Source organism: Xyrauchen texanus, chromosome 34, assembly GCF_025860055.1.
Source record: "Xyrauchen texanus isolate HMW12.3.18 chromosome 34, RBS_HiC_50CHRs, whole genome shotgun sequence".
NCBI lineage: Eukaryota > Metazoa > Chordata > Actinopteri > Cypriniformes > Catostomidae > Xyrauchen > Xyrauchen texanus.
The window spans coordinates 25,757,922-25,785,863 of record NC_068309.1 but is presented as its reverse complement, the minus strand read 5'-3'; the positions used below and the strand labels follow the sequence as shown (position 1 = coordinate 25,785,863).

The 27,942-nt window shown below is 37.3% G+C and overlaps 1 protein-coding gene across 2 annotated transcripts; it reads left to right on the top strand.

Moving 5' to 3' along the window:
• The first annotated feature begins 632 nt into the window (after positions 1–632).
• Positions 633–24,384, top strand: LOC127628062 (CCR4-NOT transcription complex subunit 6). Of its 2 annotated transcripts, none has more exons than XM_052104736.1 (12): positions 633–764; positions 2,064–2,185; positions 4,645–4,831; positions 5,356–5,441; positions 6,106–6,207; positions 6,475–6,543; positions 9,041–9,198; positions 10,783–10,937; positions 11,077–11,231; positions 12,782–13,015; positions 13,097–13,299; positions 20,717–24,384. In XM_052104736.1, the coding sequence occupies exons 2-12, from the start codon at positions 2,074–2,076 to the stop codon at positions 20,927–20,929; spliced, it is 1,674 nt and encodes a 557-aa protein (XP_051960696.1). In that variant the 5' UTR covers positions 633–764; positions 2,064–2,073; the 3' UTR covers positions 20,930–24,384. The 2 variants fall into 2 exon arrangements, with proteins under 2 accessions (XP_051960696.1, XP_051960695.1); XM_052104735.1 differs by having other exon boundaries at positions 683–808.
• The last annotated feature ends 3,558 nt before the right edge of the window (positions 24,385–27,942 follow it).

The window sequence follows — 27,942 nt, the reverse complement described above, 5'->3', positions numbered from 1 at the left end:
GAAGAGACAGAATCAATTGAGACAGCCTAACTAGATAGAAGAGCCGCGGTGAATTCTCCAAGAAGCTTGGAACATCCATCCTATCTGCTATCATCCAAGAAAAACTGTCTAGGTGTACCTAGGAGAATAGAGGCTTTTTTGAAGGCAAATGTGGTATATTGATTAAGCTTTTTTTATGTTTACTGGACTGACATGACACTTTCTTCATATATTATAGGTACTCTGTGGTTGACATCTAAACGTCTCCATCTCATTGAGAACGAGCGTTCTAAAACTCACCGAGACCCAATTTTGCATGGGTTGTCTGAATGCAACAAAGGCAATGAGCCCGATCTCTTTAATATTATTGTCACCATAAATAATAATGAAACGTGTTTATAGAACAAGCACACGCCCCCATTTACTTAATGTACTTCCTAAATCTTTTTGCACGACACATCTTTAACATAACCATTAACAGATAATGACCTAATAGCGTGTTTATAACAAATGACATCTTTGTTGTATTTTCTCGTCAACATTCGCAAAATTGACCTATTTTTATGATTCCCATTTCTGGACTGCCTAGCTGGCGTAAGCAGTGTTGAGGCGTCGAGAGGACCAATCAGAGTGGTCGTTTCAGGGCCAGCTAATGAAGAGCGCGCTTCTTATCGCGCCCTGCAACTCTCACGGCCGCCATGATGCTTGTTTGCCATCAGTAAGAGCAGCGGATCAGAAACAAAGGAAACGCGCACTCGTCTTTGTAAACTGGTATGAGACTACAGGTAAAACGGAAACGTGTTCGGGACATTTTCCACACTGTTTGAAGGTATATAAACGAGTGATTGCGTTTTCCTTCCGATTGCGTCGTCGGTCTAGTTTTGTTAATGCATAATCGCGTGTTAGCCAGTTAGCTATTTGATCAAAGAATGATTTATAGATTACTGTGTCATTATTTTTATTTTTTGTCATTGCGTTCATACGCCGAAAAACTGCTAGGTTATGAAAGGCATCAGTCACGCAGTCTAGAATGTTAAAGTATATTTGTTTTGTTATTATATAAGCAGCCTGCTGTGTCAGTGGGGATGCTAAATAAGCTAATAATAAAGTAATTATTTTTAACACACCATAGCTTGATTTTTGGGGTTTCATGCGATTGGTGTCACTCAAATGAAAACGTTGAGTGAATTGTACATTTTAGTCTAGTTATTCCCTTCTGTAAACGGTTAACTCACATTTTAGGGAGCATAATCAAATTAATCCACTTAGTATTTAGACCGAAGATCTGCTAACACATATAACGACCTAAAGCAAAATGATTTCCTAACTAATTGCGCGTCATTTGCTCATTAAGACTCCAAGGATCATGAATCACACAGCTAGCAGTCCACGCGCTGTAACGTGGCTCTGAGAAATAAACATGAGGTGGTTTTGTTTAGGTTGCACTGCAATAATGAAAGCGCAAAGATGACCCGCGTCTGGCCTTTTGGTTGATTAGTTTGCGATTAATGGCTTGCATTTGTGTAATGGAAACATATTGGCACTGTAAATTTTATCTGATGGCTGAAAGGATTTTGCTTATTGTAACTGTAATATGAACGCCAGGTGATACCAATTTTAAAGGGCCAACTTTTTATTTTGCCATAACTGACTGAATTGTAGTCTTTACAGACATTAAACTGACTCAAGTTTGTTTCAGGAGAGTCGCGTGTTTCCTAAACCGTTGCTGCGCTGCTATGGGAAAGATTAGTACATGTCACTTTCTCATAAAACTTAACTTAGCAGCTCGCGAGTGTTCATTTGTCATAGGCCTAATGGAAAAATCCCCTCCGCTATTGATCCTGGAATTGCACTCTGCACTGATCCCCATTCCTGCTCCCATGCTCATGTGTCTGCTTCCATTGTCTTATTAGGCCTCACACCTTGTCTCTCAATTCTGTTTAGTCTGTACTTTTACTAATTACTCAGAAATTTGAAGTCCTGTCAATATACTAAGCAGTTTTATTTATAGAAAGGGCATATAAAGTGGCATTCATTCACAGTAATGGTGCTTGGTAGTGAATGTGATCATTGATGTGTTTCAGTATTACAGGGATGCCCAAGGAAAAATATGATCCACCTGACCCGAGGCGGATGTACACTATAATGTCCAGTGAGGAGGCCGCCAATGGAAAGAAGTCATATTGGGGAGAGCTGGAGATAGTTGGTATGTTGGGGTTCTCAAAGGGTGTTTCTTGTCTTGGTAAAGTCTGCATGAAATCAAAGTTGACTCTTTTAAAAAGTCACTTCTGGACTAATTTTGAATTCGTGTCTTCCACAATACAGGCGTGTTATTCCAAATTCATCTTTTCTTAAAGAATTTTCTGTGTTCAATACAAGCTAAGCTCAATTGACAACATTTCTGATTTAATATTGATTACTACAAAAATGTAGTTGGGCTTCTCATTTTCTTAAAGGAAGCAACACAAATCTGGGTTCCAGTGAGGCACTTATAATGGAAGTGAAGTGGGCCAATCCATAACATTAAAATACTCACTAATATATACACAAGACTTGATGTGTGTTAATGGGATTTTAGTGAGAAAATCACTTACTAGCCTTTTCTGTGTATAGTTATAGCCAATTTTACAACTTATCGTCATTGCAACAATTGGCCCCATTCACTTCCATTGTAGCCTCACTGTAACCTCCAGTTTTGCTTTTTTTAAAGGACGGATGAGTCAACTTGTGGTAATCAACATTTTGCCACAAGTTATGTCGATTGACCTCAACATATATTGAACAAGGAGTATACCTTAAAAATATGTAATAACTTGCACAGCATTTGAAACAATCTAGCCTTATTGGCTGCTGTTTCCTAGCCTGGAAATTAATAGTAACCAATAGCCAAAAGGTTATTTTGGCATTGTTTTAGGCTACTGTTGTAGGTAATGCAGTCTCTCTAAAATCTTACCAATTGTTAACAAGTTTAATGTGTGTTAATATTATGGTTACAGCAATACTAGCAATTTAAAAAACAAAGCACTACCTATGGGATACGTCAAGATGCTCTCCGAGAGTATCATGACCTTAAGTCTCCACATCCTAGTCATAAAGCTCCCTCAAATGTGGATGCGGTGGTGTTCAAGGAAGGGACTATTCCTCCATAATAATCAACATTCATGAAATATACAGTTGAAGTCGGAAGTTTGCATGCACCTTAGTTTTTCACAATTCCTGACATTTAATCATAGAAAACAGTCCCTGTTTTGGGTCAGTTAGGATCACTACTTTATTTTAAGAATGTGAAATGTCAGAATAATCGTAGAAAGATTTATTTCAGCTTTTAATTCTTTCATCACATTCCAATGTGATGACCACTCCAATACCTTGACTATGTTGTCCTTAAGCCATTTTGCCATAACTTTGGAGGTATGCTTGGGGTCATTGTCCAATTGGAAGACCCATTTGCGACCGAGCAATAACTTCCTGGTTGATGTCTTGATGTTGCTTCAATATCCATATAATTGATGCCATCTATTTTATGAAGTGCACCAGTCCCTCCTGCACCAAAGCACCCCACAACATGATGCTGCCACCCCCACGATTCATGGTTGGGATGGTGTTCTTTGGTGTGCAACCCTCACCCTTTTTCCTCCAACATAACGATGGCCATTATGGCCATACAGTTTAATTTGTTTCATCAGACCAGAGGATGATATTTGGCCCCATGTGCACTTGCAAACTGAGGCTTTATGGTGGTTTTGGAGCAGTGGCTTCCTTGCGATATGACTCGTTTTTACTGTGGATATAGATACTTGTCTACCTGTTTCTTCCAGCATCTTCACAAGGTTCTTTGCTGTTCAAGGATTGATTTGCACTTTTCGCACCAAACTATGTTCATCTCTTGGAGACAGAATGCTTCTGCTTCCGGAGTGGTATGATGGCTGCTCTCTCCCATGGTGTTTATACTTGCATACTACTGTTTGTGCAGATGAACTAGGTATCTTCAGGTGTTTGGAAATTGCTCCTAAGGATGAACTAGACTTTTGGAGGTCCTCAATTTTTTTATGAGGTCTTAGCTGATTTTGTTTTGATTTTCCCATGATGTCAAGAGGCACTGAGTTTTAAAGTAGGCCTTAAAATACATCTACAGGTACACCTCCAATTGATGCCAATTAACCTATCAGAAGTTAATTGAAAATTCCAGAAAATTATGTCAAGCCTTTAGCCAAAGCTGCTTAAAGGCACTGTTAACTTGGTATATGTAAACTTCTGACCCAATGGAATTGTGATTTAGTCAATTAAAAGTGAAACAAGCTGTCTGTAAACAATTGTTATAAAAATTACTTGTGTAATGCAGATGTCCTAAACGACTTGCCAAAACTATAGTTTGCTAATATTAAATCTGTGGAGTGGTTAAGAAATTAGTTTGAATGATTTCAATCTAATTGTATGTGAACGTCTGACTTCAACTTTGCGTAAATATAAAATGATGACATGGGTCACATTTTGGAAGTAAAATGGGTTTGCGAATGGCATTTCGTGTTGATGTAAATAAAAGACCAAAACCTAGTACTTGAAGCCCTTAAGGTATATAAATAAGTTTAGATCTATAATTTGGATCTAAATGATAAAACATATAATTAATATAAGTGTAACTCCATTAATTATGTCACTTTGCAGGTAAAGTGAGGAGTTTGAGTACAGCATTATGGTCCCTCACCCACCTCACTGCTCTTCATATCAGTGATAACTCTCTCTCACGAATCCCACCCGACATTGCCAAACTACACAACTTGGTGTACCTGGACCTCTCCTCTAATAAGATCAGGAGCCTGCCCGCCGAACTAGGCAACATGGTATCTCTCAGGTGAGCAGCTAATACACTCTTAATTTGCATTAAGTAAATTGCATGACTTAAGACGTAAAGATTATGGTTGGGTAGATGAAAGGCCATTGTGGTAGCTTGCAGAGACTTTTAATCCCTCTGAGCATTGCTAATTAAGATCCACCTTCTGAGGTCTTATAAGTTTGTCTCCAGGAGCCATCTCCTATTTGGGTGACAGTGGTTTACTCTGAATCAATTTCATTTGTCACAGGTTGAAATATGTTACTACTTCTGCTAGTGTGATTACAGCAGCTCTGTATGGTTATAAATCATGTTCTGAGTATAAAGCAGCTTTGAATTTCATCCAACACTTGAAATGCACCAGGCTGCATATTAGGTTTTTTTTGTAGTATGGAGTCTGAACCAAATTGGCTTTATTGTACCATTTGGCCTTTAATGTAATACTTGGTAAATGTAGAAAACACATGGTTTGCTCTCACCCTTTGTGCTTGTTGCTGTATGATCATCACATTTTATGGCTTTTAAATTTTGTCTTTGTTTCACAGGGAACTGCTTTTAAATAACAACCAGTTACGAGTTCTGCCTTTTGAGCTTGGAAAACTCTTTCAGTTGCAAACATTGGGTTTGAAAGGTACTATTTCCTTTTTGAAACCTATACATCTTCAGCTCTGTTATGTGCAGGCAGAGACTGAATCAAATAATGTTTTCGTATTGGCAATTTGGCAGTGACATAAATTGTGTTTCGCAAAGTTTTTTGCATGTGGTGTTGATTCACAGTGTTTTGAGATAATTGTGCATGTGATCGGATGCATTTTAAATAATTGCATAAAGCTTCATTGGCCAAAACTTTATCACAAATTTCCCTGTCTACTTTTCTGAGTAGATTTAAACTTGGTTAAATGTCCTAAACTGAACTGAGAATAGTGTAGCTCATTTGTAGCTGAAAGTAAAATCAAATTGGTTTTTGAACAAGGGGTGTTCGTACCATGACGATCATGCAGTATGTTTGTTTATCTGCTCAAAACTCTAAATGCATTTAAAGGTGAACTCCGTAAAATTGTGTTCATCTTGCACTTGACACATATTGAGAACTTTAAAAACATAAATTTTTCTGATTGCACCTTTAATCTTATAAGACTAAAATTGCGTGCATCATAGCACATACATCATAGTGCATTCTAATTAGATGAAAGGCCTGATCACGAGCGATAGCATTGTCCCCTGCGATATTACACTGTTCTGATGATGCATGCTGCCGTGACATTTCAATCCTCATGTTTGGTTCTGTTTTATAGGAAACCCTCTTGCACAAGAAATCTTAAACCTCTACCAAGAGCCTGATGGGACACGTCGTCTCCTCAACTACCTGCTGGACAATCTCGCAGGCACAAAACGTGGTGAGTCAAACCTCATACAACTGCCCTGAATGGCTTCTATTCTCATGCATGCTTTTTAGAACCAATTTGATTCATGCGATTGGATGAGTCATGACATTGTTTTGTATGATTTGAAAAAAAAATCTGAATTTCTGTGGGGATAATTGCTATGTGCTTGCTTGGCAATGCAGCAGTCATACCATTTCTTTTTCTGTTGAGTCTTGCTCTCTATTGAAATATTAATTCACTTCAGTGTTTGATTTTCTTTTTTTGCCTCCATTTCCATAGTATCTATAGAACAGCCGCCACCTCGCTCGTGGATACCACTGCAGGAGCCAGAAAGGACACGGCCAGCAGGTGTGACACTTTCAGATTGTTACACAAACTGAACATAACACCAATCACTCTTCAATGTACTTTTCCTCTGCAGTTGTGATGCACTGTACAGTGCTCAACCATTAGGATTTTGTGATGACCCCGCCAGAGAAAATATTTAATTTTTAGCAGCATTTTTATGTCTGACAAGTCATTAAATGTAAAATTGTATTCATAAAAATGACCCAATTTACAATTGTTATTAGGTTTAATCCGTAGTAGCTGGCAATTATATAGATGTGCATTTGTAAACAGACTTTTGCTGAAAAATGATAGCAAACAGAAATTTCATTATAATTTTCAGTCCATTTAACAGATTTTTTTTCAAGACTATCACACCTCATTCTTGCAGTTTGACAACCTCTTCATTTAAGTGACTTTTACATTGGTGATTTAAAGTTGCAGATTTCTTGTTAAACAGAAAACAATATGCAGAACAGAAAACCATATGTTACGTCAATGCATAACAGTGCATGTTCATGATCAATGAACCAGTCCCTCCAAGAATTTATGCAAATTCAGCTACTCTCCACATTATATGCAATTTGATATTATGTTTGCAATTTTTCGGCATTAAGGCTAATCCAATCACTTTCTCCTTTTTTCTGCCATTGTATCATCTCTACAGTAACAGATGGTGCATCTTAATCTGCTCCCTGTGTCATAAATCAGTATATCGTGAACACCAATTCGGGCATTGGCAAGGGTGTTCATCCACTGAACATTGGGACACTTATGACTCAATCACCTGCGACATGATTGAGCTCACACATTAAAACAGCTTGTATTAATCATCAACATCGCTGTATCAATAACACTGCATTTTCTTTGTAGATATTTAAACATTTTTATTATGAAAGATAAATGACAAAAATAAGAATAAGTATTTTTAACCTTCTAACAACACTAATATTTAAAAGATTGTTTCCCATTCATGGTCATTATGGATGAAAGGCATGACAAACATCTGTTTTAAAGGGAAAATACGTTTTTGACATCAAATACTGTATTTATTCGTGCTCCTCTTGTAACGACTTGAAAATCACGGCCGAGTCAAATGACTGCAGTCAGACAATATAATTGCGGCATCCCTCATATTGAATCCTCATTTGTTTTTTTTAGTTTATAGTTTCATTGTAGGTTATCTATTTTAACCTTACACCTATCAGCCACAACATTAAAACCACCTGCCTAATAATGTGTAGGTCCCCCTTGTGCTGCCTAATCATCTCTTGACCCGTTGAGACATGAACTCCACAAGACCTCTGAAGTTGTCCTGTGATATCTGGCACCAAGAAGTTAGCAGCAGATCCTTTAAGTTGTGAGGTGGGGAATTTGGAGGCCAAGTCAACACCTTGAAATCTCGTCATGTTCCTCAAACCGTTCCTGAACAATTTTTGCAGTGTGGCAGGGCGCATTATCCTGCTGAAAGAGGCCACTGTCATCAGGGATTACCGTTGCTATGAAGGGATGTATCTGGTCTGCAACAATCATTAGGTAGGTGATGCATGTCCAAGTAGCATCCACATTAATGCCAGGACCCAAGTTTTCCTAGCAGAACATTGCCCAGAGCATGACACTGCTTCCGCCGGCTTGCCTTCCAGTAGTGCATCCTAATGCCATCTCTTCCCCAGGTAAACGACACGCACCCGGCCGTCCACAGGATTTAAAGAAAACATGATTCATCAGACCAAGCCACCTTCCATTGCTCCATGGTCCAGTTCTGACACTCACGTGCCCATTGTAGGCAATTTTGGCGGTGGACAGGGGTCAGCATGGGCACTCCAATCGGTCTGCGGCTACGCAGCAAGCTGCGATGCACTGTGTTCTGACACCTTTCTATCATGGCCAGCATTAAGCTTTTCAGCAATTTGTGCTACAGTAGCTCTTCTGTGGGATCGGGCCAGGCGGTCTAACCTTCACTCCCCACATTTATCAATGAGCCTTGGGCATTCATGACCCTGTTGCCGGAGTACCTGTTGTCCTTCCTTGGACCATATTAATAGATACTAACCACTGTATACCCAGAACACACCCCACAATTCCTGCTGTTTTGGAGAGGTTCTGGCCCAGTCATCTAGCCATCACAATTTGGCCCTTGTCAAAGTCACACAGATCCTTATGCTTGCCCATTTTTCCTGCTTCCAACACATAAAATTCAAGAACTCACTGTTCACTTGCTGCCTAATATATCCCACCCCTTGACAGGTGCCACTGTAACTAGATAACAATGTTATTAATTTCACCTGTCAGTGGTTTTAATGTTGTAGCTGATCAGCATAAGTTTACTTGCATTGTCTGAGGCAGAAAGTTGAGCCCTTCTTTAGAAAAATTTATTTTCTTAAAAGAAATATCCTCCAACCACAGCCATGAGACAAATATTGAGACATCCTTTGATATTCCCTTTCGGATACATCCTGAGTATTTTGGAGAGAGAACCTTACTGAAATCTGTCTCCTTTTCTCCCTTCAACCCTTAGCACTGTTCTCTGTAATGTGCTACAACGTGCTGTGTGACAAGTATGCCACACGTCAGCTCTATGGCTACTGTCCCTCTTGGGCCCTGAACTGGGAATACAGGAAGAAGTCCATCATGCAGGAGGTCCTCAGCTGCAGTGCAGACATCATCAGCTTACAGGTCGGTCATCCGCACTTGCAGAAGTATTATATATCTGTTGTCGTTGGGCAATATCGTCAGTCTTGGATGGTCTAGTTTGGCATGCTTGCCAACAGCCAATTAATTTCCTCTTAAGGATTTAGAAGAAAAGATGGACAGACAAAACCAGTGTAATTTGCAAAGAATGCCTGTACGAATTCAAATACTCTGGAAATATGACAAACTTGTCAGGACACCTGAAAAGGGAGCTGCTATGGGTAATGTGAGTGAGACCCCCTCACCTGTTTTGTTGTGAATGTCCCAATGTGGAGACTGGATTTGCAATTTTCAGAGAGCTAAATAAAATTATCAAATAAGATTTACTTTTGCGTTAATGGAAATGAAGCTGTGTAAAATAGGCACATAATATAATTTCATATCGATTGCAGACCCCTGAATCGAAATCGCATCGAGGCAGACTTTCAGTTCGTGGCAAACACCAGATCGCTGGTTAAAGAATTGATGTGAGATTGAATTGTGATTTACACCCCTGGTCTGAAAGGACACATTTTGTCTCAACACTCCGTGACAAGCTAAAAGCCCCAATATACTCCAGAAGTTCTTCGTTTAGGGGTAAAAAGAAGTTTGAAAAAAAAAAACGCAATGGTATGCTGTTTGCGAACATTTAGATACCGGCCATAACGCTGTTAGGTGTTTAGAAGTACATTTAAATTTGAGGACACTCCATAAAGCCTTAATGTGTTATCAGTGACTTTATGCCTCATGAGTACAATTCTTATGAGGTCAGTAAAAGCTGTTTTACCCCTCAATTATGATTTAAAGTAATTATATGCAGTAAAAAAATATATATTTGTCTTGTTTGCATTCTAAATTCATGGAGCTATTAAGCTAACAATGTGCCATATGTGCTCGTTACACTATTGAAATTAGATGACATTGATACTATTGCTAAAATGGGTGTATAAAAGTGTTAATATGGCAGATACAGACAAAAGAATAAGCTAGCTTACTATGGGCAGATGTGTGAATGGCTTTCACTGCAGATGTCACATGAGTGAATGGGCACTTGAGGGTATTTGAGTAGATCTTATTGCTTTTGTAAACCAATTAAATAAAGCAAATTGCATTACATGGTCTTGGAAAATGTCTCTACGTGAGCAGTCGTTCAGATATAGGTACATTTGCACCAGCTCGATAATATCTCTGTGCAGTCAGTCAAGTTCAGTCAACATGAACGCACGGCAAGCAAATGTAAACAAAGTAGGTGGAGCTCCAGGTCACACCTACAGATGATGTGGACCAATGGCAGTAAGAAGGTGTTTAGCAGTGTTTGTTTTCCATAAAAGTTAGCCCAGGTGGACTGTTACGAACCAATGGAACAAACTCGAACAACTTTTTTTTTTTTTTGCCAGATTTTGTTCCAAATTAATTCACACCCATTCGTTCCTCGATTTCGTATGAAGGAAAAAGAATTCAAACATTTTTGCTCCCAGTTTAACTCCAATCTGCCTTAAAGGCTATTATTTCTTTGCAATTTAAAGAATAGATAATTTTTGGGTGGTTGCGGTTTGGGGATGAGGATCCCTTTTATCATGTTTTTAACAGGAAGTGGAGACGGAGCAGTACTACAACTACTTCCTGGTGGAGCTGAAGGAACATGGTTACGAAGGATTTTTCAGCCCTAAGTCCCGAGCCAGGACTATGTCTGAGTCTGACCGCAAACATGTGGATGGCTGTGCGGTCTTCTACAAAACAGAGAAGTGAGTACAGTAACTGCCGATGTTTACTTTCTGTAAGACCAGCAGGGCTCCTTTCAGAATGGCAAAGACCACCACAATTGTGCCAGCATGCCGGATTTTCTGGTAGCCTTTTGGACCTCACTGTTTGTGTGTTGAGCAGGTTCAGTCTGGTGCAGAAACACACAGTGGAGTTTAATCAGCTTGCAATGGCGAACTCAGAGGGCTCGGAGGCCATGTTGAACAGGGTGATGACCAAGGACAACATCGGAGTGGCTGTACTACTAGAGCTACGGAAAGAGATGATGGAGCAGTCTGGTCTGTTTCTTTTCTGGCTTTTTCTCCCACCATCCGATCTCAAACCGCGTGTGTGTGTGTGTGTTTGTGTGTGTGTGTGTGGCTGCACGCTTAAGCCAATCGCGATGTCAGCCTGTGCGATTATATGATGGCAAAATGCTGCAATATTTATGAAATAAGATGTGCATGTGTGGACGTGACAGCCCATTTTCTACACGGCTAATAAAAAGATGACCAGTCTGTAATGATGACACGCGAGAGGAGCACTGCAGCTCGAGTGTCCGATAGAAACACAATCACAGCATGGCGATTATCTTTATTTCATCCTTAATTAAGCTTCAAATAATACGGGTGTTTGCCATGTAAATAAGCACAAACTCCAAAACAGTCATTCTTTGTGCAGTCCGAGCTGCTTCAACCAGTCGTGGAAGAGACCCAATCTGAGCGGGAGAGATTTAAAATTCCGCCGGCTGATGCGCACTAACACGGAGACACTCGTCTCTCACCACCGCTGTCTGCAGCTCGCAATGTCGTCATGAGATTATCATAAGATAAATCTTGTGTGAAAAATTACGTGTGTGTATTTTGGATAGACGAGTATTATTGATAAGCATTTGTCAATCTTAAGGCTAAAATGTTTACAGTTTTCAATGACTAAAACTACATAAATGCCTAGACTTTGTCAAACAAAATGACTAAAAACAATCAATGAAAATAGGAAATATAAATTTAAAAGGACATTTGACACAGGATTAAGACTAAGATTAGCCAAAAAAAACAGCTGCCAAAATTAACACTAGTATTCAGTTGCCAGGTCATTAGGATTGTATTAATGCAAAGCCATGCAAAGCCATGTTTTTAACGTCACTTTTTTTTATCAGTATTGTACCACCTCATTTTGAGCCAGGAAAACCCTGGTTTTATGGTGATATTTTGACTTTAAGATAACCGACACCGAGCAGAGAGAGGTACTGTGAAAAATTAAAGTTGCTACAAATGGTATCATGACTCATGATACCATTTGTTTATTATATCGCAATCGCATAACGCAATATTAACCTCACTAATCGCAATATGACATTTCCCCCAAATCGTGTGTGTGTATTTAGATGTTTTCAAAAATGTCTCGCCAGGGAAAATTGTAAATTGATCATGTATTGAAATGAATGGTCTTCATTGTATATATTACCTTTTTTAAATCTACCTTGATCTTGCCATGAAAATAGCCAGTGATGCTGATATGGCAATATAAATAAATATTTGGTAGCTTTGCCTTTTTTAAATTGTTTAACTTGGATAAAAAATTTGGGTAGCCTTCCACAAGCTTCTCACAATAAGTTGCTGGAATTTTGGCCCATTTATGAGTTTTAATGACTTAAATCTTAAGTATATGTAAACTTCTGATTTCAACTGTGTGTAGTGGAAAGTAGTATTGTGATTCCATATAGATTATATTTTAGGCCCACATACTTCATATTTGGTTTGCCACTAGGAGGAGTCCCTCAGGTCTTTTAGCTGTCCTGTTGTGATCCTTCTTATCTAATTTATGTTTTGCTCTTTCTGCTCCACAGCTTGGAAGCCACTGCATGGAATGGAGAAACAGCTCATCCTAGTGGCCAATGCTCATATGCACTGGGACCCTGAATACTCGGATGTAAAGCTAGTACAGACCATGATGTTCCTCTCTGAGGTGAAGAACATCGTGGACAAGGCCACTCGCAGCCTCAAGCTGTCCTCTATCTCTGGAGAAACCAATGCCATCCCTCTCGTCCTGTGTGCTGACCTCAACTCTTTACCTGACTCAGGTGCGTATGTGTGTACCAAAAAGTTTAAATAACTTTTTACATTTTTGCTTAAATTCTGATTGGGTTTTAATGCGTACACAGGTGTGGTGGAGTACCTAAGCACAGGTGGTGTGGACAGCACGCACAAGGACTTCAAAGAACTGCGATACATTGACAGCTTGACCAACTTCAACTGCAATGGCAAGAACGGCTCCTCCAGCACCCGGATAACACATGGATTCAAACTGAAGAGTGCTTATGAGAACAGCCTGATGCCTTACACCAACTACACCTTTGATTTTAAGGTTAGATGGTCTCTCATAGCATGTATTTTTCAGCCTTCTGTGCATATACTCAGTGACACAAAGGGGTGTTCCCTACTCTCATTCAGAGGAATATATGATTAAGACCAAACTGCTAATGTTATCAAGTTGGTTCAAAATGTTTTTAATGTAAAAAAAAAAAATATTTAACCCTTTTTTTTTTGTAAGCCCTTTGCCCGTGAATGCCCTCTCAATTCATAATTATTGAGTGAGCAGATCTGCACACGCGCGTGAGTTATTTTCTGCACACAAGTCGGTTTTGACACTCAGGGGCGGGGCCCAATCCTTTCTGTTAACAAATGCTATTGGCTGCTGACCAAATACTGTATTGATTGGCTGCATCTCTTCGAATCTCTCGTGATTGGCTGCTTTTGGACGAGAACAGACAGAAGCGGGAACTTTTTATTTTTGACAAGAAAAAACTTACAAAACTCTCTTAGTGAAGAAATAAGAAATATACATCCATTGGAACAATACAATTATTGTCAGTGTAAATGAAAGAAAAGTGTCCCCTACACAATACTGAACAACAAAAAGCAAACAACAAGGTGATATTGGTTTAAAAAAAAGTCTCGATCAAAAGGCTTGAGAAAAAAAATTTAAATATTAAAGAGAATTTTTAAATAAAAGCATCCTTTAGACGTGGCATACAAGTGGATATTTATCGAAACAATTTATCTATCACATAAAGTATGATTTCAACCATTTACACGTAAATGCCCCAAAAATGTATGACTAAGAGGTTATGGTTTCTTTCTAAATTCCTCAGTTTCTTGTAGCTTTAAGATGTTTTGTGCATACACATACACACACATACACACATACATACATACATACATGTATATTTCTTATTTCTCCACTAAGAGAGTTTTGTATTTATTTATTTTTTTTTTCTTGTCAAAAATAAAAAGTTCCAGCTTTCTGTCTGTTCTCGTCCAACAGCAGCCAGTCACGAGAGATTCGAAGAGATGCAGCCAATCAATACAGTATTTGGTCAGCAGCCAATAGCATTTGTTAACAGAAAGGATTGGACCCCGCCCCTGAGTGTCAAAACCGACTTGTGTGCAGAAAAGAACTCGCGTGTGTGTACAGTTCTGCGCGCATGCAGAAAATAACTTGTGTGTGTGGGACTTGTTAATTTGTGTGCACAATCATTTTTTTTGTGCTCGAGTTTGTGATTTGTATGGAAGTGTATTGCATTCACTTGAGAAAAAAAAATCTACTCTGTTTTTCTGAATTAACGACTTGGAAAAATTCTCTCGTAATTCTGAGATAATTTTTCATTAAAAAAAATATTGAGATCCCTCAAAATCCTGCCAGGAGCTCTATTTTAGCTGGATTGCATGGAAGTAAACCTGTCCCACCTTTCAAGTTTAATCCGGTTTTATTTTACTTTGGGTCTGAGACAATTTATAGAGATATATTTTAAACTTGGCCTTCAATACAAAGACATTACTGTCCATGACATTTTTAATACTGTCATGGCTGAGACACGCTTTGATCTTCCAAAGGACACTAATTACACGAGAACTACCGGAATTCTAGAACTACTAGAATGGCCATAGTGGTCATTCTGACCGTTCATACTAGACTGTACCAAAATGTCATGTCATATTTACATTCGAAACTTCTATTGAGGTTTTAGAATGAAGCTTCTAATGTCTGTCGTCATTAGGGTTGTGCCGATGGACGATATCATAGTCCATCGTGATGGCTGACCAACATCACGATGTCGAGCCACCATCGTGATGCCGCTTTTGCGAGTCTTGCTAGTGTGACCCACTAATCCTAGTCTCTTCTATAGTTAACCTAAAAACTTTGCTGGGATTGCTCTGTAAATTAAATTGAGAATATAACTAATGCATATATGCTATTTTAAATACTGTAGTATATGCCAGAGACGTGACGTGTTAGTCTGTGAAAATAACGTGTCAGGCAGGCTACACAAATATTGATCTTGACATTGTTAGCTTCTTGTCTTTTTTTTACATGTCTTACACTGTACATTTAGATTAAAATATTTATGTTGTAGGCTACAAGAAAATAGCCTTTATTAATTAATTATTAGTAGTTGTAGTGTCTCAGAACATCTGCTCATTGTCACATAGCTCTTGTATACACTGAAGCGGCAGTTTAAGATAAACCCAGACCAGCGAACGTCAAATAACTTTTGTCTGGTTAATACTTTTAAAGAAAAATTTCCTTGGCCATAAATCCATAATGTCAAATCAAATGAAAGAAACAAGGTGAATATGAATAACACGCATTTATTAAAACATAGAAGAACAACAAATAAAGAACAAGAAAACGGGAACAACACTCAGACCGAAACTCGGCATTAACATAAAATTTCACTTATAATTAGCAGCACAATTAACTTCAGCACAGGCTACAAAATAAATTATGTTATTGAAATATTGTAAAGTGGTCATATGAACTACACAAATGAACGTTTAAAAAATAATATGCAAAATCGAATAGCTCCGCAACGGATGGCGAAAAATGCGTAAAGCAGTCTAATATCTTTCACCATAGACCATGTTTAAATTTCGATGTTTCTGGCCAGAAATACCAACATATTCACTTTATCTGGTTTTAATAAGCTGCGGATTGGAGTAACTACACTACCTGCTGTGCTGAAGACCCGCTCTGATGGAGTACTGGTAGCACATATGCACAGATATTTCCGTGCTAATCTTGCCATGAACGGAAACCTTTTGTCGTTCGTTTTCCACCAAGTCAGCGGGTCCTCTTCCACATCAATGGCCATTTCCTGCAGGTACATGGACATTTCTGCCTCGACCTTTTGCTCATCAGTGAGCGTGGCTGTGGCTGCTCTCTTCGCAAGAAGGCTGCCCAAAGACGACTTTTTTTTCTTAGGCGCAATATATTAAAAAGCTCGGATGAGTACTAATTAGTTGGGCTAGTAAAATAACGAAATTATAGTTTTTCAGTAGAAAAAAAAAATATCTATGTAAAGAGATATATTAAAATAAAAAGTGCTTAAAAGTGCACAACTCTTCTTAAGTGGAAGAAATATTTTTCCCCTTACGTGCAATCTATTGGAAAGCTGGATGAGTCAGTTGGGATAGTAAAATAACTGAAATTATAGTTTTTAAGTGGAAAATAGTATTTATGTAAAGAGATATATTAAAATAAAAAGTGCACAACTCTTAAGTGAAAGCTAAAAAAAAAAAATGCTTCACGTGTCGTGCAACCTACTGATAAAGCGCCGACGATGGGTTGGGTTAGTAAAATAACGAAATGCTAATTTTTCATATAATTTTTGAAAATTATATGAAATTATATAACCCCCCATATCATCGTCCATCACGATGTTTTACTGTCAACATCGTCAACTGCCAATTTAGGGGACATCGCCCAACCCTAGTCGTCATATTTTATGGCGTCATCACCCTAAAAATGTATTGAATAATAGAGTAATATGGATCAAATGGAGCGCCAAGCGAACGCAGATAGTCCTACATAATAAGATCTTTTTTTTGTAATATATAATAGTGCTAGACTATATAAATACATAGGCCTATATATATTATATATTAGCTGCTAGACTGCCCCGGAAGGTGCGTGCCTCGCTTTGTGTACAGCAAGTTTTTCACCACAGTGAAAATGTTTTCGAAAGTCTAAACACCAACAAACATGGATTGAGGCGGAATATTTCGTTAGATAAAAACATGTTGTGAATTTTGGAAATTATTACATTTATCCTTTTTCAAAACATGTTGACTTTTGGACTTTACAACGCTCTGGAGTTATTGGAAATTGGAAACAATCCTATGCAGCCGCCACTGGAATCAAAATCCATGACTAAATGAATCTGTTATATTAATAATAAACACCAGGACACGAAATTTTAATTCTAATGAATGTGAAAATGTAATAGTTCATCGACAACCACAGAACTTGCTATTGTAGCTAATTACAGATACAAATTTGATTATTTATATTAAATTATTCTCCTAAAAGGGGGCCCCTTTTTTGTTCAAGTGAGCCCACTTTTAGGAGAATTCGTTCATAATGATTTTACAGCATACTATTTTCATTATAGTTTTACAGCATGATATTTTTGCTCACAGTAAAACAAATATTGCTTTCTAAATCAGTTCGTTTTCCCACAGTTTAGCAAATGTTCATATTCTTTATTAACCGCTTTGGCCATTTTGGGTTTGGCCTATATGTGTTTCATACATGTCTAAGGTTTTTACTATGCATTGAAATACACATTGGTGATGTTTTTATAAGCTATTGTATTGATTTGTTTTTATGTTACAAAGAGAATAATTTAATATAAATAATCAAATTTGTATCTGTAATTAGCTACAATAGCAAGTTCTGTGGTTGTCGATGAACTAATACATTTTCACATTCATTAGAATTAAAATTTCGTGTCCTGGTGTTTATTATTAATATAACAGATTCATTTAGTCATGGATTTTGATTCCAGTGGTGGCTGAATAGGATTGTTTCCAATTTCCAATAACTCCAGAGCGTTGTAAAGTCCAAAAGTCAACATGTTTTGAAAAAGGATAGATGTAATAATTTCCAAAATTCACAACATGTTTTTATCTAACGAAATATTCAGCCTCAATCCATGTTTGTTGGCGTTTAGACTTTCGAAAACATTTTCACTGTGGTGGAAAAACCTTGCTGTACACAAAGCGAGGCACGCACCTTCCGGGGCAGTCTAGCAGCTAATATATAATATATATAGGCCTGTATTTATATAGTCTAGCACTATTATTTATTACAAAAAAGATCTTATGTAGGACTATCTGCGTTCGCTTGGCGCTCCATTTGATCCATATTATTGTATTTTATTCAATACATTTTTAGGGTGATGACGCCATAAAATATGACGACAGACATTAGAAGCTTCATTCTAAAACCTCAATAGAAGTTTCGAATGTAAATATGACATGACATTTTGGTACAGTCTAGTATGAACGGTCAGAATGACCACTATGGCCATTCTAGTAGTTCTAGAATTCCGGTAGTTCTAGTGTTAAATGCAAGTAGCCTACAAGTCTATTGCTTGATTAGTGTCCTTTGGAAGATCAAAGCGTGTCTCAGCCATGACAGTATTACAAATGTCATAGACAGTAATGTCTTTGTATTGAAGGCCAAGTTTAAAATATATCTCAATAAATTGTCTCAGACCCAAAGTAAAATAAAACCGGATTAAACTTGAAAGGTGGGACAGGTTTACTTCCATGCAATCCAGCTAAAATAGAGCTCCTGGCAGGATTTTGAGGGATCTCAATTTTTTTTTTTTAATGAAAAATTATCTCGTAATTCTGAGATAATTAAGTCGTTAATTCAGAAAAACAGAGTAGATTTTTTTTTTTCTCAAGTGAATGCAATACGCTTCCGTAGATTTGCAAGTTCTGCAGGTTTAAATTTTACATGCGAGCTGTGTCGTGGTGCTCACACTGTTGAAATTCACTTGCGCGCTGTTTTTGCGCTTGCGCTGTTTTGTCCAATATTAAACGGCATAGGTTTTACTTATTTTTCTAAATGCAGCTACCTTGTTATTAGGGCTGCAACTAACGATTAATCGAACAATTATTCGACACTTCTGACATTTTCTGATGCATTGCGATTTTAATTTAAATGATCGTGAAATTGATTCTTAAATCCCAAGATCGATCTTGTACTCTATGCACATCCCTCCACTGCAATGAGAGGAAATCACTCAAGAGCAGCTAAATTGTATGTATTTGGCAACTGGTTGGTAAATGTTTAAATTTCTCTCACCAGTAATTGTGTAGTATATTGGTGACGTGTTAAGCAGCAAAAATTCTTTCACTGCGTGTTGAGGGTAAAAGTTGTTCCGCGTGCATCTCCAAAGACGAGATCCACATGACCCATTTGTCATTGTTTCTTTTTAATCTGTTCTCTACAGTCAGTTGTTGATTTTAAAAACAGTTGTACTCATCCATGGCACAGATGAAGTAATTTGAGTCCTCTCTCATTGCGCTTCTCTACAGATGCTCTTTACAAAAATGCTGATGTAAAAAGGTTAAATTATTCAATTAAACAAATGTAGCAAAAAATATGAAATTGATTCAATGCATGGATTTGTTCATATTTAAAAAGCCAAAATGTGACTCTGAAAAGCTTGTAAAGTATAATTAGTAAAATTCATATTTTCTTAATGTACCCATTTAGAAGGTCCCCTGTATAATTAACAGCATTAGCTGGGAGTGAATTTCATATGTAAGCACAAGGGACTTATAACTGAAATATTCCAGTATGATTTGATATGGAATCAAGAGCTTGTGAAATCTAATCTGGGAATCCTGTACCAATACCCTTCCCTAGTATTTTTATTCATTTTAGTCAGTTTTACTCTAAAAACAACGTGCCATTTTTGTCAGTCAACGAAAATAATATCTACAGTTCTTTTATGGCAAAATTACAAATGTGTGTCAAACTGTAACAGGCCAAACTTTTAATACAATTTGAAAACCTATGGAAAAATGTATAAACAATTTTTTTTATTTTTTATTTTTTTATTGTTTCAAATGTGTAAAAGAGAAGCCACTTTACAACTGTGCTTTTTGCTTAAACCTGAGCTCATGATATTAGTGCATAACTTTGTTCAAGTTCACTTGCTTCATTGTCTGCGCAGATATGTTGTGGATATAGTGATAAATCATGTTTAAATGGTATGATTTTTAGTGAGATTAATAACTCATTTTAAAGTGGTTCCTTTGGCCTGTATTAAGCGTGTTCAACTCATACAGCTGATGCGGAACTGAAATCCCCAACATGTTAGATGGTTGGTTATTAGATGAATCCATATTTTATAAACAATGTTTCTATACATATTTTTTCTTCTGTTTATATCTTGCTCTGCACGTCATATTTTCATCAACCGTTTGCTTTAATAAAATAGTTTAATTATCGTCATGATGCGTCTTTTTCGTCTCTTCATTATTCACTAAATCAAAAAGCCCTTCATCAACTAACGCTTTTGTCAGTGATTTCGTTGACTAGATTACACTGCAGAAAGAAAATTCTGGTGGCACATGAAGGCTGTATAAGGGACGAATTGTTGCTTAATGTTTTAAGGCAGATTCTTGAAATTGGATGGTTTGGAAAGTAGATTTATTTCTGCTATTTCAAAATTATAAAAACAAATTGCTGCTAAGGACTGAAATGGAGATGCTGTTAAAATCGACGTTGCACTCCTACAATTGGCCAGATAAAAATGTAATAAGATTACTGTGATACTTGGGATGTTGCGTATTTTATCTTCAGCAAAATCGCCACATTCTAAATATTCCATACATCACCCAGCCCTAGTCAGAATGCCTCCATCTTAAAGTCTTGAACCATTGATGGCACAATTGTAATATTGTTTTTCCTTTTATAGGGCATCATTGACTACATCTTCTACTCTCAACCTTTGCTCAACGTGCTGGGCGTACTGGGTCCACTGGACCACCACTGGCTCCATGAGAACAATATCTCTGGCTGCCCCCATCCCCACATCCCATCTGATCACTTTTCGCTGTTTGCACAAATGGAGCTACTCCTGCCCTACCCACCTGCTGTCAACGGCATCCATCTGCCTGTTCGCAGGTAGTTCTCCGAGCCAGCAGGGTGAGCTCCAGCCTGTGCCTCCTTTTGCTTTGTTTTGAGAGCGAGAGAACGAGGCAGGAGCTGTTATGTATAAATCTGAATCCAGTAAGAGAAGGAAGATGGCAAACTTTTATTCCCGTGGATTTTAACCGAAGCAGACACCAATGTCAGTCTTATCTATACCACATCCCAAATTTTGTTTTGTTTCCTTTTTGGTTTTCACCTTCCCTTTCTTGGTTAAAATTATTCATTTTCAAACTGTATAATGCACTTAAGGGCCCTGAGTGATCATGTAAGTTTTACCTTGAGACAAAATTCAAAGCTTTTTTTTTTTATAAATATATGGCAATATCTTTGAAATACATGCAGGGAGTCCAGATCAAGCAAGTTCTCATAAAATTAATCATTTGGATCATGCTATTTATGAGGCCAGTTAGGAGTGAGCAGCTGCATTTGAAAAAATAAATAAAAATGTATTTCACCAGCTCTGCTGAAGTCCCTTAATATAAGGGCTTTTAATGTATAAAGAGAGCAGGTCAAACTCTCATACTTGCACTTAGTGATGCTGTGGCCTCTCTACAGGCATTCTGCCTCACCCTCTAGCTGAACACACACACGTTGGACCAGGTCCATCTCAACGGATTTCTCCATAGGATGCTAGTCGTACCATGTGCAGTTGATAGTTTTATTTTTATTTTAAGAAAACATTTCAATTAGCCAATAAATGGCCCACTTATGAAGTTATCAAGCTTCATGTGCCATAGTGCCCTCACTGAGGTGCCCACACACATCTGGTGTATACAGCAGAGAGAAGTAAAGGGAAATGACCTGTAATGGGCAGATGTGTTTTTGTGGCAGTGACTAGCTTTTGCACCTGTAGTGCTGTTCCCAAACCTGTTGAGTTTGCCAGAAGATCGTGTTAAGACACCGAAGTAAGGGTGGAATATGCAAGCACAGGCAAAGACAAGCACATCCAACTGATAAATTAACCCCTCAATGTGGCCAGTAGATTTCTTGCCCAATGAATCTCTACATGATTGTATACAAGCAACATAAGTCCTTCTCTACTGCATTTGTTTCTTTTTGTAAGTACACCGTTTTGATTTGAATGAAAATGATTGTATTGTAAATGAAAGCATAATTTCTATCCGTGTTAGATGTTCATCCTGATGAACATTCAAAAGACCAGCGTGTTTAAGATATCGTTTTTTTTTTCCATGTTTCTGCTGTGTAAAATTGCACTTATCAAGGTTTTCCCCAATCTACCAGTTTATTTTTTTCCCTTAAATTTTTTTCTTCAATTGTTCTGAGGCAGATATCTGGTGATGTCCTGTTACTTGTATTGATATTCAAGAACATGCAACATTGCGCCTCACTTTGTTTAAATTTTTTATTTATTTTTTTTAAGCGTACCGCCAGTGCTATCAGTGAACACCTGAAACGCCTCAATCTCTCTGTACATGTTCACCGTCCTCCAATATCCTCATTTCCGTTAATTTCTTTTGTGTGTATGCTATCAAACATGATAATTTTGGGCTTCTAAAAAAAAATTGAGAAGCGTGAATATCTTCGTCCCTTTTAGCTGCTTTGCTGATGCGCTCTTGTTAGGCCGGTTTCTTTAACCTGATTTTTACAATCATTTTGTGTAGTCCATTTATGCCATGGTCAATCCCTCAATCCATCCCGTTTATCTCTCTTTACTGCCACTTCCCTCTCTACTCAGGCAATTCACTTTAACTGTACATTTTCCTAACTTCTCCTTGTTTGGTTCTCACTCTGTATTTCACTTTTGCTCGACCACCATTATCTTGTTGTGCCATCCGTTGCATTCTGACACAAGTTCAAACTTGATTTACTACTTTAAAGCCTGCTCTGACCTAATGAAACAAACGTGGCGAGTTTGTCTCTTTGTTCTCTTTGTAAACGCACGAGGTCTAATTTTTTTATTTCATCAACAATAGCAGCCGCTATCAACATGTCATTTATTGATGCGTGCTCGCAAAGCAATTGTGTTATCCCCTTCCCTGTTGAATTTGTCATGTTTTAAAAATTGAATGGATTGACAAGCACTTATTGTAGATAACTGGTGCAGCTACCCATTGCTTTTTTTAAATGTAAACTTTTGCCTTGAGGCAAAGGTCAATTTTTATTAATTTTATCAAGAGTAAATGGGCGAACTGGGGAGGACCATCTTATAGTTCTCCTTTTTATTCCTCACATCTAAATCTATGAATTTTGTTTTGTCTTCTGGTTGTTTTTAATTGAAAGCAACTTGTCTGGTTCTATTGGATTGGTGTTGTAGTAAAAAGATTTTGTAAAGTGTGAATAAATAATGTATCATGTTTCCTATCTCTGACATGAATTGTGTTGATGTGTGTATTATAATTATCTAATAATTTTTGGTTTGTTTATTTTTGGTCATTTTTATTTTGTAATACTCAAAACCAAATTTTTTGTAATGATGTTGGCACACTGAATTATAGATTTATATTGTTGCTAACTTTCACTTCAAGATACTTTTAAGAAGAAAATGCATCAAAGAGAAGAGCTGTCGTTTGTCACCAAACAAGATTTTCTTCAACTTTGACCCTAAGCTTTGTGGCATTTCACCTGGTTGGAGAGCCAGTTTAGTTGCTTACAGATGTGTTTGGTATGTGGGATGCATTGCGGACAATTCTCTATCCTGTTTTTCCTACTTTAAGTGTTTTCTTGTCTCCAGAAGAAAGTAAGGTTTTGGTTTGGAAAGAGTCGCTCATATTAGTGTTCTTGTTTGTGCACTCTCTCTGTCTCCGACTCATTGTTCTCTGAAAGCCAGTCACTTTTAATAAATAAATTGCATGTTTATATATTGTTGCCATATTGTTAAAGGATCTTTTTAATTTCCTTTGGGTCAAAGACAATGCTTTCAGGTGGTGTCTTGTGCACGACAAGCAAAAATAGCATTATGCTAATCATGTCAACGTACTCAACTTGGCAATAATGACTTTCACTACTTCGCAGATATTTCCGGCTTTTACCATTAAAGTATCTTTCATTTCCTTTTTTCTGTTTCATAGGCAACTTTTCTGTCAATATGGGTAGTAGTTCAATGTTCAGGATTGTGGTTGAATCAGCTGAGAGTCTAAGTATTTAGGTAATGACACTATATGATGCACTGGACCAACTCTTGTTTACCATTTAAGGAATACCAGCATAACACTTGCACAATGTTTTAAAAAGAATGTTGCAAATAAATATATGGAAAAGAATATAGATTAAAAAAAAAAAAAAAATCAAATAATGGCAGCTGTTTTTAAATATAAAAGTGTTGGGGATAAAAGCCTAATGGTAAACAAGGCACTTTGGATTTCACTGTTTCTCCAGTTCTCTTAGTGATGTGTTTATAACAGGGTCCGCTTGTTTCCTTTACTCCTATGTATTTTTTTCCTACTCATGGTTAAATAAATTCTATATCTGTTTCAGCCTTGGTATTTTGTTTTTATTATGATAACTGTTGTCGAACAGCCAAAAAAAAAAATATAATAATTTGATGCTGCTTTCAAAGTCAGGATTCTCACAACTTCTGACCCATGAATTAACTGTTTTTATTACTGGATGTTTTAAATAGTTTTCTAGTGATGACGCACCCAAAGAATAATTTCTTGCTGATGGAATATTTTAGAGCTGTGCATAATGAGAACAAATTATATTCACGTGAGAGATTTCCAAGACTTTTAAAGATTGAATTGCAAGAGATCTTTTCAAAAATTATCTTGCATTTCTCAATGCACATATCAGTAGATACAATTTAAGAATTAACTTACTGAGCTATAAATTAAGTCATTTGTAGTTTCGAAATGTCCTTTTGTGTAAGTGTTTGTTTTTCCTAACCTAGTGCAAGTGTTTAATTTTTTTTTTTTGTAGATTTGGCTGCCCTGATGTGCTTCACCCAGCAGATGGTGTGCATGTTTCATCTGCTTGGAGAAGCCCCTCGCCTTGGAAAATACTTTACAGACAAGTAGACCGATTTTACTTTCATAAAGGCAAAAATGTGTCAATACAGAGAAATGTAAAAATAACTACTTGAGTTTCCCAAGTGTACAGTTGTAAAAATGTTTCAGACAATTACCATGCGTCTTTACTAAACCGATTAATATGTATTCTATTGTCTTCAAAACCCTCCAATTGACTATGAATATGAAAAGACATTTCCCCACAGTTCCATTGTGATTTAATGCAATTTCCATGGAGACAAACCCTCCTGCTAAACGATCAACACAGGCAGCACAAACAGTCAGTGTAGGGTAGCAATGCGGCAAAAATCTGCAGCATCAAGATGAATAAATCATGTCATTTATAATTTGTTTAACTTTGTCAATAAGACATCCAAGTGCAAATTTTGAATTGCTAAGAATCTGAGACACATAATCATGTCCATATGCACAATGTGGAAAATTTCATGCATATCTACTCTCGACCTCAGATTAATGTTCCAGAACTGTCTCCGCACTATGTAATAAAAAGATAAAGTCCAGACGATGACCTGGGTTAAAACGGATCACATTACACTGTTGGGACTATCAGACAAAATGACACAAACAGATATATAGTACTTAAAACTTGCAATGAGTAATCCAAAAGTAATCAGATTAGATAACCATATTTATCATTATATATATATATATATATATATATATATATAAATATAAAATTATATTATAATATCATTTATAGATAACCATTTCTTTCTTCACATAATAACACCGTTTCAATGCAAATAAATATTTAATGTCCATTTACTTACTCATTTGGCAAGTAGTCTTGTAATAAGCTGGATAATGAGCAGTCATTTTCACAAAATAAACAACCAGAACCAGAGGTGCAAATCAACTGTTCAGTGATTTCTTCTCACATAACACAATTTCAATGCAAATTAATATTTCAGGTCCATTTGTTTATTTATTTGATTAGTGGCCATGTAATAAGTAGCTGTGTAATAAGCGGTGCTTTGTGTTAGGTGTCCTGATCACGCTGTCTGGGTTTATTTTGTGATAACAACTCGCTGACTGTACAGTACATTATCCACTGCTTATTTAATTAGGACTTTGTCACATCCTTTTACTGGTATTGCTTTTTATTGATTGTTTGTACTATTTTGTTTTCTTCAAATGATGCTCAGGATTGGATATGTGATTAAAACAGTTGAAAACAAGGTCATTGCTGAAAGTAATAACCTTGAGATGTCCAGGTTATGTAAATTTTGGTCCTTTGCTTTTAGCCCTATGGCTCATTAATAGCTTAGTGTGTTTCATAGAATAAATTAAGAATCCTTATGTTCAAACTGAGCTGATGGTAGTACTGTATCTGTGGATTTTGGTAATTTGGGATTTCATATTCTGCAAACAGATTTCAGATGTTGCTCAGTGACTTTCAAAGACATTTTAGTTACCAAATTCATGTGGTATCATTTACGCAATTATCTTTGGTAGTATATCCACCATTTTTTTCAACAATATGATACTTAATTTCAAGTAATCCAGTGAAGAGGATAACAGGCTAAGTCTTTAACTCAGACAGAGACCAATGTTTTTTAAAAGTTGCTGTCTCACATCCCAGATGTGGATTACAGAGAAGGAATATTTTCAGTGGCAATGCCAATATCAGTGCGTCACGAAAAGTGCTGCCACACACAAACACAGACATTCACAGATGGGTCTTGACTGCAGTCACTTCACTTGATGTAAATGTCTGTGGACAGCTCCCAAATGCATCTTTTACACTTCCTCGAGTTTTGTGCTCCACTCACTATTTCGCCTGTTTTTTCCCTTTGGCTAAAAGCAAAAAAGTTAATTTCACAGAGAACACCCTACACTCTTTACCCAACAAATCCTATTGATTACTTGTCACCCTGCAAGTTGCCTTCCTTGCTTTTGTCACTTCTTATTCTTGCCATCATCCATCTAAGGCTCTCAAGGACCCATACTACAATAACAAGTTATTTAAGCAAACCCCCTCAAATAGAGTTGTTTATGAAGCCATGCTTTGAGACGAGAGATTTAGAGGACTGGCTCTAGACGGCAGAATCTAGAGCTGGGGAGAGGCGTTTGTCTCTGCCACTGTGTTGGCGGGACGTCAAGGACACTGGTGTTTGTTAGCGGGGAGCAAGGTTCAGCTGGAGGTGCAGGTAGAATGAGGAGATGAGGGGTGACAGCAGTTCCAGGTAGCTGCCGCTGCTGAATCTGTGGGGAAACGCTGAGCTCAGCAGTCTGATGTGAAGTTAACAGATCAGGCAGCTTGCAAAAGTGCAGAGAGGGGTGTGGGGTGAGAAAGCAGAGCAAATATGACTGAGCAGATGGTAATTTTGTATTGTTTACCAGAATATGCGCATAAGAGAATGTGCTTTGTTTTCAAAAGAGCTCAACATTTAAAATATGCCGAGATCAGTGCATAACCTCAATTTATTACACTAAAATTAGGTTCCCTTGAAAGGAAAAGTTTTCAGAGCAGAACAACTATGTTCATACCGAAGTTACATGTTGCAACATGTTCGTTATGGTCTGGATTTAGCTAGGTTTTTGGTTTAGAATTTTCTACAAGCTTTGATGTCCGTGGCACAGATTCTCAAGCAGCTTTACTAGTTTTTTGACAATCTGGAGAAAAGAAAGATGGGGAAGTTCATTTTACTGCTCATGTTGGGCTTGTAAAGTTTGGCCTTAGAATATCCACGGCATCAGAATGCAATGAAAAGGGTCGCTATTCCACCATTAAAAGTGCTTCTATGGGTTGTAATATAGGTGATAATAAAAAATACATGTTTTGAGTGGGTGTGTTTTAAATTCAGTGATTACCGTTAACAGGGGAAATGCTGCTGTCAATGGAGGAAACAGATGAGTCATGTTTAAGCAATATCACACAAGCAAGTGTGCTGTGGTCCTTAACACTGTAAAGCCAGGCAAATAACATTTTATACATGACTTTCTAAAGCGTCTACATCAACAACAATTACATTTATATGGAAAATAATGTTTAAAGTGTATC